The sequence below is a fragment of the Oncorhynchus masou genome, chromosome 5, assembly GCF_036934945.1.
Source record: "Oncorhynchus masou masou isolate Uvic2021 chromosome 5, UVic_Omas_1.1, whole genome shotgun sequence".
In the NCBI taxonomy this organism is placed as follows: Eukaryota; Metazoa; Chordata; class Actinopteri; order Salmoniformes; family Salmonidae; genus Oncorhynchus; species Oncorhynchus masou.
Genome location: NC_088216.1, coordinates 83945544 through 83960140, shown reverse-complemented (window position 1 = coordinate 83960140; position 14597 = coordinate 83945544). Strand labels below are relative to the sequence as shown.

At 42.0% G+C, this 14597-nt stretch overlaps 1 protein-coding gene across 3 annotated transcripts in view; it reads left to right on the top strand.

The window, feature by feature from the left end:
• Positions 1-1118: 1118 nt before the first annotated feature.
• soat2 (sterol O-acyltransferase 2) overlaps positions 1119-14597 on the top strand; it is a 37975-nt gene continuing 24496 nt past the window's right edge. For all 3 annotated transcript variants that reach the window (XR_010455745.1, XR_010455744.1, XM_064967024.1), the window contains exons 1-5: positions 1119-1231; positions 9453-9641; positions 9780-9826; positions 10031-10224; positions 10497-10550. Coding sequence is in view for 1 of the 3 variants with exons in the window: in XM_064967024.1 (XP_064823096.1) it covers positions 9509-9641; positions 9780-9826; positions 10031-10224; positions 10497-10550 (428 nt within the window). In the remaining 2 variants the exon portion in view is untranslated. The remainder of the gene's footprint in view (positions 1232-9452; positions 9642-9779; positions 9827-10030; positions 10225-10496; positions 10551-14597) is intronic.

Here is a 14597-nt window from a genome sequence, read left to right as displayed (position 1 = left end):
GGGGTCAAAGACACGACAGCAAAAACAGATCGAGGGGAAATACATGGGAAGATAATTACTTAGTCCTGTAAAAACATGTCCAGTCATCTTCCTGCGAACACACACACACACATATACACACACATACACACACACACACACATATACACACACATACACACACACACACACACATATACACACACATACACACACACACACACATATACACACACATACACACACACACACACATATACACACACATATACACACACACACACATATACACACACATACACACACACACACACATATACACATATACACACACATACACACACACATACACACACACACACATATACACACACATACACACACACATACACACACGCACACATATACACATACACACACATACACACACACACATATACACACACATACACACACACATACACACACACACACACACATATACACACACATACTCACACACATACACACACATACACACACATATACACACACACACACACACACACATATATACACACACACACACACACATACACATATATATATATACACACATACACACACACACATACACACACACATACACATACACATACACATATACACACATACACACACACACATACACTCACACACATACACACACACACACACACACACGCACATGCACATACACACATACACACACACATATACACACATACACACACACACATACATACACTCACTCACACACAACCACATACACACACATGTACACACACACAGATACACACATATATATACACACACACACACACACATACACATATATATATACACACACACACACACACACACACACACACACACACACACACACACACACACACACACACACACACACACACACACACACACACACACACACACACACACACACACACACACACACACACACACACCAATGGACAGAAGGACTCACTATGGACCCTTATACATCTCTGGTCTAGATATACTAGTCAGCCAGCCAGCCAGGTGACTACAGGAGAAGGGTAGGACCTCAGCCAAGCCGGGCAAAGATCAATCTTTCAGCTGATGTAAGAGAGGGACACAGTTCACACACACTCACACACACCAGTGAGACACTCGGCGACACTGCTTCTCCCTGAGGATCACTCCCTGGAGCCCGTCTGTGTGAGGGGAGACCTGAGCCTGAGACCAGAACACTGTGAGTAACCTACAATGTGATTACAAACTGATCCCAATATAATGTATGTTCTTTACAGTATCTAGAGCTATGCTTATTTGGCTGTGACCCCAGTGTATATTATTATTTCAAGTATATTTATATATGGCTCTGGTGGAAAACCCCGCTTTGGTATTAGCTCGATCAGAGATGACTTTAGAGATCAGAGATGACTTTAGAGATCAGAGATGACTTTAGAGATCAGAGATGACTTTAGAGATCAGAGATGACTTTAGAGATCAGAGATGACCTTAGAGATCACATAGATCAGAGATGACCTTAGAGATCAGAGATGACTTTAGAGATCAGAGATGACCTTAGAGATCAGAGATGACCTTAGAGATCATAGATCAGAGATGACCTTAGAGATCAGAGATGACCTTAGAGATCACATAGATCAGAGATGACCTTAGAGATCTTAGAGATCAGAGATGACCTTAGAGATCAGAGATGATCTTCGAGATCAGATATATCAGAGATGACCTTAGAAATCACAGAGATTAGATATGGCCTTAGAGATCACAGAGATCAGAAATGACCTAAGAGATCACAGAGATCAGAGATGACCTTAGAGAGCAGAGAAATCAGAGATTACCTTCGAGGTCACAGAGATCAGAGATGACCTTAGAGATCACAGAGATCAGCGAAGAATTTAGAGATCACGGAGATCAGAGATGACCTTAGAGATCAGAGATGAATTTAGAGATCACAGAGCTCATTCTATATCTTCTATGTATGTGAAAGAACCACATGACTGAGAAACAGGGAAGCAGGTACAGGGTGCTTGTTAATGTCAATTGCTGAGTCATTTATTCATTTCCAGCTCTGGTAGATAATCGAATAACATAAAGCAATAACAGGACGTTGTCCTGGATGACAGAATCCCAAACCTTCAGTACTCTATGGTGAGGGACGGAGATGGCCAAGATTCAGTACTCTATGGTGGGGGACGGAGATGGCCAAGGTTCAGTACTCTATGGTGGGGGACGGAGATGGCCAAACCTTCAGTACTCTATGGTGAGGGACGGAGATGGCCAAGATTCAGTACTCTATGGTGGGGAGAGATGGCCAAACCTTCAGTACTCTATGGTGAGGGATGGAGATGGCCAAGATTCAGTACTCTATGTGAGGGACGGAGATGGCCAAGATTCAGTACTCTATGGTGAGGGACGGAGATGGCCAAACCTTCAGTACTCTATGGTGGGGGACGGAGATGGCCAAGATTCAGTACTCTATGGTGGGGGACGGAGATGGCCAAGATTCAGTACTCTATGGTGGGGGACGGAGATGGCCAAGATTCAGTACTCTATGGTGGGGGACGGAGATGGCCAAGATTCAGTACTCTATGGTGAGGGACGGAGATGGACAATATTCAGTACTCTATGGTGGGGGACGGAGATGGCCAAACCTTCAGTACTCTATGGTGAGGGATGGAGATGGCCAAACCTTCAGTACTCTATGGTGAGGGACGGAGATGGCCAAACCTTCAGTACTCTATGGTGAGGGACGGAGATGGCCAAACCTTCAGTACTCTATGGTGAGGGACGGAGATGGCCAAACCTTCAGTACTCTATGGTGGGGACGGAGATGGCCAAGATTCAGTACTCTATGGTGAGGGACGGAGATGGCCAAGATTCAGTACTCTATGGTGGGGACGGAGATGGCCAAGATTCAGTACTCTATGGTGAGGGACGGAGATGGCCAAACCTTCAGTACTCTATGGTGAGGGACGGAGATGGCCAAGATTCAGTACTCTATGGTGAGGGATGGAGATGGACAATATTCAGTACTCTATGGTGGGGGACGGAGATGGCCAAGATTCAGTACTCTATGGTGAGGGATGGAGATGGCCAAACCTTCAGTACTCTATGGTGAGGGACGGAGATGGCCAAACCTTCAGTACTCTATGGTGAGGGACGGAGATGGCCAAGGTTTTAGCGGTACGATTTGCTACAATCTGATGGTAGTTTGAGTTCAACCAGAGAAGGATGGATGCTACTGTACTGTCTAATGACAGATACGCTTAAACTGTGAACAAAGACACCGACCATCAATGTTTCTACTGTGTGTCTTCTAGTTCTGGGCATTGACTCAACTCAACTGGGCATTGACTCAACGAGCACAGAATATTCAGAGAGTTAAACACTCCTCTTCATTTAATTCCCACATGACCATAAGCATGTTTCATTGCTGTCTTCTACTTCACACTATATTCAATCCGCATAGCAGAAGTTCAGTTTTACAGCGAGATTGACATTTAAAAGGCAATGTTTCCTACCTTCACGGGACACGCCGCTTATGTTGGCACAACTGTAAATTACCTTCACGTTTTTATCGCGGAATGTGTAACACTTCAGCGATACAGACTGAATAGAACCCTTGGACTCTAATGTCTTCGACTTTTACAATGATACAGTACCAGCAAATTCTGTCATTAGTTCAAAATGAAAGAACGGCCTCTACTCACATGAAAATAATCATTGAGTAAATGAGAGAGAGAGAGAGAGACATTTGGAATGAGGGAGGGAGGGAGGGAGGGAGGGAGGGAGGGAGGGAGGGAGGGAGGGGGAGGGAGGGAGGGAGGGAGGGAGGGAGGGAGGGAGGGAGGGAGGGAGGGAGGGAGGGAGGGAGGGAGGGAGGGAGGGAGAATGAGAGAATGAAAGAATGAAAGAATGAGAGAATGAAAACAGGAAACACACAAGAGATGATAACCGCTAGTAAACCCTGACACTGATCAAACACTACAGATAAACAAATGTGTGCTACTACTTGTTAGGGTAATGTGGCTTGTTTTTGTCTTGTTGTTGTTTTTGTTTTTGGGGTGACAACGGACAGGTTGTTCACCATCTCTCTCTCTTCCAATCCTGTCGTCAGCGTATCTTTAGACAGAGCTCATGTGCTATTTACAAATCAAACCCTTCCAAGAACATACCATACAGGGAGTTAATGGGTCAACAGAAATGGAAGGATAAGGAACGATGAGGTTACTGTTGGTCAGGACAACATATCTTTCCCCCGATAGTGACAGAAACAGAGAGATAGAGAGTGAAACTGAGGTTACTATATTGCCCATGACAGACCCTCTTTATCTTTCTCCCCTACTGTACTGCAGAGGCTGATCATCGTATCTTAAGACAGAGCTCAACTATGTACAAGTCCAATCCCCCATAAAGATAGTACAGACAGTACAGGGAGTCAATGGAAAGGGATGAGGAGCATGATCCCTCTGAAAAGAAAACTCTGAATCTGTCCTCTACCATCTCCCTATGGGTCTGCAGAGTTACTGCAGGGGGTCTGCACATTTTTTTTGGGGGGGGGGGGGGGGGGCAGGGGTATTTTATTTTTTTTAATGGTGGAAAAATATTATATTTTTTTTTATTTTATGAATATCACCAGCTACAACAGAATACCATTGTGGATGCACTTTTTACGTCTCTGTGTCCAGTATGAAGGACGTTAGAGGTCGTGTTGTGCTGCTAAATGATTTCATACACTACTTGAACCCAGATCTGAGGGTTATACAGTGGCTGGTCCAATCTGACGTGACGTTGTATTAGTTAATGTGACAACTGTTGTTCATCGAATGGTTAAAGTTTCTAATTGCGTGATTAACTGAATCACGCAATTATTAACTCATTAACCTGGGGCACCATGGGAAAACTAGTTTTTTATTGAGTTTCTATTTCCCAAATGAACTCAAAGAATATCAGAATATCGATTTTTACAACAGCCGCTAATCTACCAATCTCGTTCTGAACGTCGTATAGCCCGTGAATCTGCACGGACCCGGGTCTCACCAATGAGTTCGTACCACACCAATATTAGTTTAATATTTATTTACTAAAAAGCTACAATGATGATAAAAGAAACACATGGACAAAACACATTATAGGCTATTGATTAGAACTTAGTATAACGGGCCAACACACTATGGCGCGTGTTACCCACAATGAGGATTTCAAAAGAGAGAGAAAAAAACAGAACGTACACAAGAGAAATATACATTTGGGTGAATTTGTCAGCTATGCTATTCTAACCCTAGCCTTGCCCCAAACTGCCGCTCTTATGGGTCAGAATATAATGATGTAATTATGTGGAGATGATCTCAGAGGATTCTCTGCGTTGGCCTTCAGCTGTTCGACGACGCGCTACTCCGGCGCACCTCTCTGGTCGTCCTCACAATGTCCTTTTGCCTTAGGAGTCTGTTCCCTCACCCTTTGCTCTGGAAGGGGTCTTCTGAGGACAGACAGCTCTGTGGCTCAGAGCTCACAGCATAGGCATGAAACCCTTTAGGTACTACAGTTCGATGGGAGATGGAGGCTAGGTGATTCGACTTGAATTCACCCGCTTAGACACAGCTACTCATCCGTAGCTTGGGTAGAAAAGGATTTCTTTGTACTCAAACTTGCGTTGCGTTCTGGGTTTGTTGACTTTTTTAGACCTTGGCTGCAGCTTGGGTCACGTAGTCCTCCTGTAAATTCTATACTCACAGGTTTTATACCCTTGGGTATAAAGTGGGCGTAACCGCCTTTAGGGCAATTCTCTGGGCCTACCAAGTTAATGAGGCAAGGTCTAGATTTTATTCAAATCCAATTTTAGACAATCTTCCCCAAAACATTCTCTTTGATTTGGATATTTTCGATACAACGTACAATGTATAAACATCAAACATATACTTGGAAAACTCTTCACATTACAATGTTTTCGTAATAACGTCATCTAATAACAAAACAAAAATGACATACATTTTCATATTCCATCCATCGTCATGACCACCATTGTGGCTGATGGAAACCATTGTTCCAAAGTCTCTTTATTTCATGTTTAATGTTCTGAGGCTGGTTCTCCATAGTAACAGGACAAAGGAATTTGTCTGTGGCCTGAGATTTACCAGGGGCGTGAGGGGTCATAAGAGAGAGATAATCTGTAGGGTTGTTGTCTCCTGTAATCTGACCTGATCAGGACAGTCATGACAGTAGTTTCAGGAGCCAATACTTACTAGCGTTAGCGCAATGACTAGAAGTCTGACTAGAAGTCTACAGGAATAGTTAGCATGCTAGCTGTTCCTGTTCATCTGACTCTGGGGAAATAGACAAATGTATTTTTTCCCCTCTTCTTGGTGCACCCATCCCGTTAGCGGGATCATTTTCGTCAACATCCTCTGAATTGCAGAGCGCCAAATATTTAATTTTCATGAAATCAACAAGTGCAATATAGCAATCACAGCAAATCACAGTTTAGCTTGTTGTTAATCCACCTGGCGTGTCAGATTTCAAAAAAGCTTCACAGCAAAAGCTATCCAAGAGTTTATGTTAGGACATCTCTCTCAGCAGACAAAACATTACAAACAGCTAGCAGCAAAGTAGATTGGTCACAAAAGCCAGAAAAACAATAAAATTAATCGCTTACCTTTGATGATCTTTGGATGATTGCACTCACGAGACTCCCAGTTACACAATAAATGTTCCTTTTGGTCCATAAAGATTATTTTTATATCCAAAATACCTCCATTTGGTTGGCGCGTTATGTTCAGTAATCCACAGGCTCGAGTGGTCACGATGGGGCAGACGAAAATTCCAAATAGTATCCGTAAAGTTCGTAGAAACATGTCAAACATTTTTTATAATCAATCCTCAGGTTGTTTTTACAATAAATAATCGACAATATTTCAACCGGACCATAGCTTTTGCAATAGGAGAGAGAGAGAAAATGTCTGCTCCAAGCTGTTGCGCATGCAAAACTCTGCTGGCACCCAGCCATCTACTGACGCGATGTGTCTTTCTCGCTAATTTTTCAGAATAAAAGCCTGAAACTATGTCTAAACTACTGTTGACACCATGTGGAAGCCATAGAGAAAGGAAACTGGTTGATATCCCTTTAAATGGAGGGAAGGCATGCAATGGAACAGGGAAATTCGTTTTTCTTAGGCACTTCCTTGTTGGATTTTCATCAGGTTTTTATCTGCAATATCAGTTCTGTTATACTCACAGACAATATTTTGACCGTTTTGGAAACTTTAGAGTGTTTTCTATCCTAGTCTGACAATTATATGCATATTCTAGATTCTGGGCCTGAGAAATAGGCAGTTTCACTTGGGTACGTTTTTCATCCAAACATCAAAATACTGCCCCCTACACTCAACAGGTTTTAACATGGAGGAAATTACAGTCATTGGAGCTAATTACAGGGCCGCCAAATGGCTGTTTTTGTGATGGAAGGACAGCTTCAGTGTCAACTTACGATCAACACCAGATAGAAAGCATACAGAAAGGATATTGAACTATATACACTGTTCAAAAAATAAAGGGAACACTTAAACAACACAATGTAACTCCAAGTCAATCACACTTCTGTGAAATCAAACTGTCCACTTAGGAAGCAACACTGATTGACAATAAATTTCACATGCTGTTGTGCAAATGGACTAGACAAACAGTGGAAATTATAGGCAATTAGCAAGACACCCCCAATAAAGGAGTGGTTCTGCAGGTGGTGACCACAGACCACTTCTCAGTTCCTATGCTACCTGGCTGATGTTTTGGTCACTTTTGAATGCTGGCGGTGCTTTCACTCTAGTGGTAGCATGAGACGGAGTCTACAACCCCCACAGGTGGCTCAGGTAGTGCAGCTCATCCAGGATGGGACATCAATGCGAGCTGAGGCAAGAAGGTTTGCTGTGTCTGTCAGCATAGTGTCCAGAGCATGGAGGCGCTACCAGGAGACAGGCCAGTACATCAGGAGACGTGGAGGAGGGCAACAACCCAGCAGCAGGACTGCTACCTCCACCTTTGTGCAAGGAGGAGCAGGAGGAACACTGCCATAGCCCTGCAAAATTACCTCCAGCAGGCCACAAATGTGCATGTGTCTGCTCAAACGGTCAGAAACAGACTCCATGAGGGTGGTATGAGGGCCCAACGAGCCTTTGTGAGACAATATGCTGGTGCGGTTGGCCCTGGGTTCCTCCTAATGCAAGACAATGCTAGACCTCATGTGGCTGGAGTGTGTCAGCAGTTCCTGCAAGAGGAAGGCATTGATGCTATGGACTGGCCCGCACGTTACCCAGACCTGAATCCAATTGAGCACATCTGGGACATCATGTCTCGCTCCATCCACCAACAGACTGTTGCACCACAGACTGTCCAGGAGTTGGTGGATGCTTTAGTCTAGGTCTGGGAGGAGATCCCTCAGGAGACCATCCGCCACCTCATCAGGAGCATGCCCAGGCGTTGTAGGAAGGTCATACAGGCACGTGGAGGCCACACACACTACTGAGCCAAATTTTGACTTGTTTTAAGGACATTACATCAAAGTTGGATCAGCCTGGAGTGTGGTTTTCCACTTTAATTTTGAGTGTGACTCCAAATCCAGACCTCCATGGGTTGATAAATTTGATTTCCATTGACAATTTTTGTGTGATTTTGTTGTCAGCACATTCAACTATGTAAAGAAAAAAGTATTTAATAAGAATATTTCAGTCATTCAGATCTAGGATGTGTTATTTTAGTGTTCCCTTTATTTTTTTGAGCAGTGTATATATGTATATATATATATATATATATATATATATATATATGGTATATACTGTATATGTTTGATAATACCATCTTTGAGAAATAACAATCAAATAAAAGCTAGACCGTTGAAAAAAATTGCAAAAGAAAAAATAAATTGCCGTTCAGAGCACATTAGCTTTAAAACTACAAAATTGTCTCTCCTCTCCATGCCAAATAAGCCCCCCCCCTACCCCCCCCCAAAAAAATTGCGGCTCAATGGAAAAATGTGTAGAATAGCATTACAACAGCAAAATTAATCCAGTTGCTAAGATACCTTTATAGGTAAAAGACTATATTAGAGTTGACACTTCCACTTACAATGAACAGCGGGGGAGGTCGAAATAATTAAACTGTCTACAAAATCTATTAATTTTAAAATGTTGATTACTACAGTGCAGAACTGCTAGATATGGGATCCCAAAGGACGTTTCCCTTCTTTATAAGACAGCCATCTTCTCTTTCTGGTTATTTATGCTTTAGGGTTTTTAACTTTTTATTTTCACAAGATTCGGGGGCTACAAGTACACGTGTGCCTATATTTGTGTAATACACTTGAAAAGCTATAGGATATTATAGTCAATGGGTTGGGTCTGTAACAGGTGCTGTCTTCATCCAGACAAGTGTTCGATTCTAATCTGTTTCTCCTTCAGGTTCCTCCAGCAGGGCCTATACAGAACCCATCCCTGCGTCTTGACCCGGAGGTGCCATGGCAGCAGACAGCAACAGACTTGGAGACACCACGGCCACAGAGACAGCCACCAGATTGGTGCACCGAAACATTAACACCAACACTGGAGAGACCGACAGCTCTATCTCCAGTGCAGAGGTCACGAACCATGGTGAGCAGTTAGTCAACACAGAGGCAACACACTATCCACCATACCATCATCATCGTCATCATCACAGATTGTTCCCGTCCTGTATGTAACAGATATTACAGTAGGCTAGCTACCATAACGGTTTATTTCTGTGTGCAGCGGAGAAGCACGCTGAGGATCTGATACAGTGGAAGAGGCATGTGGAGGTCGGTACACTGATGTCTCTATTGTACCTAGATGCCACTTATCAAGCAAAGTAAAGGACTGTTTATATGTGCCAACCCGCCAACCTATCAACCTATGCTGTGTGCGTGTGTGTGTGTGTGTGTGTGTGTGCGCGCGTGCGCGTGCGTGTGCGTGTGTGTGTGTGTGTGTGTGTGTGTGTGTGTGTCCGTGTGTGTCCTGTGCAGCGAGTAAAGAGTAAGGTGCTGGACCAGATTCAGGGGCATCTTAGTGACCTGCTAGACAAGGCCCTGACTGAATCTGTCCAGACATTTACGCAGAATGAGAACCATGGCAACAACCACGTCAACCATGTCAACAACAACCATGTCACCAGAGACGGGACAGTCACCACAACTAACAACAACTTAAACTCACACAGGTTAGGACAGCTTTGATAATGCTGTACTCTACTGTACTGTACTACACTAGACTACATTACACTGTACTCTACTGTACTATAATGTACTATACTGTACTATACCATAATGTATGGATGAGAACACACAGTTTAGGATCTATGTGTGAGGTTGGGCCCAGTTTCTCCTGGTCAACTCCCTGCTATGTCCATGAAGGTCCCTGTAGATGTTTGTATGAAAGTGACTGTAGTGGTTGATCTTCTCATGTTGATTTCATCTTCTTTATTCATTTCAGAACCCACACGGAAAAGGATGGAAAAGTATTTATGGAGAGACGCTCCATTCTAGAGTTAGTTCATTTTATTTATTTAAACAGACGCTCCATTCTAGAGTTAGTTCATTTTATTTAAACAGACGCTCCATTCTAGAGTTAGTTCATTTTATTTAAACAGACGCTCCATTCTAGAGTTAGTTCATTTTATTTAAACTCCATTCTAGAGTTAGTTCATTTTATTTATTTAAACAGACGCTCCATTCTAGAGTTAGTTCATTTTATTTAAACAGACGCTCCATTCTAGAGTTAGTTCATTTTATTTATTTAAACAGACGCTCCATTCTAGAGTTAGTTCATTTTATTTAAACAGACGCTCCATTCTAGAGTTAGTTCATTTTATTTAAACAGACGCTCCATTCTAGAATTAGTTCATTTTATTTAAACAGACGCTCCATTCTAGAGTTAGTTCATTTTATTTAAACAGACACTCCATTCTAGAGTTAGTTCATTTTATTTAAACAGACGCTCCATTCTAGAGTTAGTTCATTTTATTTATTTAAACAGACGCTCCATTCTAGAGTTAGTTCATTTTATTTAAACAGACACTCCATTCTAGAGTTAGTTCATTTTATTTAAACAGACGCTCCCATTCTAGAGTTAGTTCATTTTATTTATTTAAACAGACGCTCCATTCTAGAGTTAGTTCATTTTATTTAAACAGACACTCCATTCTAGAGTTAGTTCATTTTATTTAAACAGACGCTCCATTCTAGAGTTAGTTCATTTTATTTAAACAGACGCTCCATTCTAGAGTTAGTTCATTTTATTTATCCATTAAGTTAGTTCATTTTATTTAAACAGCTCCCATTCTAGAGTTAGTTCATTTTTTTATTTAAACAGACACTCCATTCAGTTAGTTCATTTTATTTATTTAAACAGACGCTCCATTCTAGAGTTAGTTCATTTTATTTAAACAGACGCTCCATTCTAGAGTTAGTTCATTTTATTTAAACAGACGCTCCATTCTAGAGTTAGTTCATTTTCATTTTATTTAAACAGACGCTCCATTCTAGAGTTAGTTCATTTTATTTAAACAGACACTCCATTCTAGAGTTAGTTCATTTTATTTAAACAGACACTCCATTCTAGAGTTAGTTCATTTTATTTAAACAGACGCTCCATTCTAGAGTTAGTTCATTTTATTTAAACAGACGCTCCATTCTAGAGTTAGTTCATTTTATTTAAACAGACGCTCCATTCTAGAGTTAGTTCATTTTATTTAAACAGACGCTCCATTCTAGAGTTAGTTCATTTTATTTAAACAGACGCTCCATTCTAGAGTTAGTTCATTTTATTTAAACAGACGCTCCCATTCTAGAGTTAGTTCATTATATTTATTTAAACAGATGACGCTCCATTCTAGAGTTAGTTCATTTTATTTAAACCCATTCTAGAGTTAGTTCATTTTTATTTTATTTATTTAAACAGATGCTCCATTCTAGAGTTAGTTCATTTTATTTAAACAGACACTCCATTCTGGAGTTAGTTCATTTTATTTAAACAGACGCTCCATTCTAGAGTTAGTTCATTTTATTTAAACAGACGCTGCATTCTAGAGTTAGTTCATTTTATTTAAACAGACGCTCCATTCTAGAGTTAGTTCATTTTATTTAAACAGACGCTCCATTCTAGAGTTAGTTCATTTTATTTAAACAGACACTCCATTCTAGAGTTAGTTCATTTTATTTAAACAGACGCTCCATTCTAGAGTTAGTTCATTTTATTTAAACAGACACTCCATTCTAGAGTTAGTTCATTTTATTTATTTAAACAGACACTCCATTCTAGAGTTAGTTCAGTTAGTTCATTTTATTTAAACAGACGCTCCCATTCTAGAGTTAGTTCATTTTATTTAAACAGACGCTCCATTCTAGAGTTAGTTCATTTTATTTAAACAGACGCTCCCATTCTAGAGTTAGCTCCATTCATTTTATTTTATTTAAACAGACGCTCCATTCTAGAGTTAGTTCATTTTATTTAAACAGACACTCCATTCTAGAGTTAGTTCATTTTATTTTAGAATTCTAGAGTTAGTTCATTTTATTTTTAAACAGATGCTCCATTCTAGAGTTAGTTCATTTTATTTAAACAGACACTCCATTCTAGAGTTAGTTCATTTTATTTAAACAGATGCTCCATTCTAGAGTTAGTTCATTTTATTTAAACAGACGCTCCATTCTAGAGTTAGTTCATTTTATTTAAACAGATGCTCCATTCTAGAGTTAGTTCATTTTATTTAAACAGACGCTCCCATTCTAGAGTTAGTTCATTTTATTTTTTAAACAGATGCTCCATTCTAGAGTTAGTTCATTTTATTTAAACAGACACTCCATTCTAGAGTTAGTTCATTTTATTTAAACAGATGCTCCATTCTAGAGTTAGTTCATTTTATTTATTTAAACAGACGCTCCATTCTAGAGTTAGTTCATTTTATTTAAACAGATGCTCCATTCTAGAGTTAGTTCATTTTATTTAAACAGACGCTCCATTCTCCATTCATTTTATTTAAACAGACTCTCCATTCTAGAGTTAGTTCATTTTATTTAAACAGACGCTCCATTCTAGAGTTAGTTCATTTTTTTATTTAAACAGACGCTCCATTCTAGAGTTAGTTCATTTTATTTAAACAGATGCTCCATTCTAGAGTTAGTTCATTTTATTTAAACAGACGCTTAGGCAAGCACCATGGTCTTGTAGCGGATGCGAGCTTCAACTGGAAGCCAGTGGAGAGAGCGGAGGAGCGGGGTGACGTGAGAGAACTTGGGAAAGTTGAACACCAGACGGGCTGCGGCGTTCTGGATGAGTTGTAGGGGTTTAATGGCACAGGCAGGGAGCCCAGCCAACAGCGAGTTGCAGTAATCCAGATGGGAGATGACAAGTGCCTGGATTAGGACCTGCGCCGCTTCCTGTGTGGCAGGGTCGTACTCTGCGGATGTTGTAGAGCATGAACCTACAGGAACGGGCCACCGCCTTGATGTTAGTTGAGAACGACAGGGTGTTGTCCAGGATCACGCCAAGGTTCTTAGCGCTCTGGGAGGAGGACACAATGGAGTTGTCAACCGTGATGGCGAGATCATGGAACGGGCAGTCCTTCCCCGGGAGGAAGAGCAGCTCCGTCTTGCCGAGGTTCAGCTTGAGGTGGTAATCCGTCATCCACACTGATATGTCTGCCAGACATGCAGAGATGCGATTCGCCACCTGGTCATCAGAAGGGGGAAAGGAGAAGATTAATTGTGTGTCGTCTGCATAGCAATGATAGGAGAGACCATGTGAGGTTATGACAGAGCCAAGTGACTTGGTGTATAGCGAGAATAGGAGAGGGCCTAGAACAGAGCCCTGGGGGACGCCAGTGGTGAGAGCGCGTGGTGAGGAGACAGATTCTCACCACGCCACCTGGTAGGAGCGACCTGTCAGGTAGGACGCAATCCAAGCGTGGGCCGCGCCGGAGATGCCCAACTCGGAGAGGGTGGAGAGGAGGATCTGATGGTTCACAGTATCGAAGGCAGGCGATAGGTCTAGAAGGATGAGAGCAGAGGAGAGAGAGTTAGCTTTAGCAGTGCGGAGCGCCTCCGTGATACAGAGAAGAGCAGTCTCAGTTGAATGACTAGTCTTGAAACCTGACTGATTTGGATCAAGAAGGTCATTCTGAGAGAGATAGCGGGAGAGCTGGCCAAGGACGACACGTTCAAGAGTTTTGGAGAGAAAAGAAAGAAGGGATACTGGTCTGTAGTTGTTGACATCGGAGGGATCGAAAGTGTAGGTTTTTTCAGAAGGGGTGCAACTCTCGCTCTCTTGAAGACGGAAGGGACGTAGCCAGCGGTCAGGGATGAGTTGATGAGCGAGGTGAGGTAAGGGAGAAGGTCTCTGGAAATGGTCTGGAGAAGAGAGGAGGGGATAGGGTCAAGCGGGCAGGTTGTTGGGCGGCCGGCCGTCACAAGAAGCGAGATTTCATCTGGAGAGAGAGGGGAGAAAGAGGTCAGAGCACAGGGTAGGTCAGTGTGAGTAGAACCAGCGGTGTCGTTTGACTTAGCAAACGAGGATCGGATGTCGTCGACCTTCTTT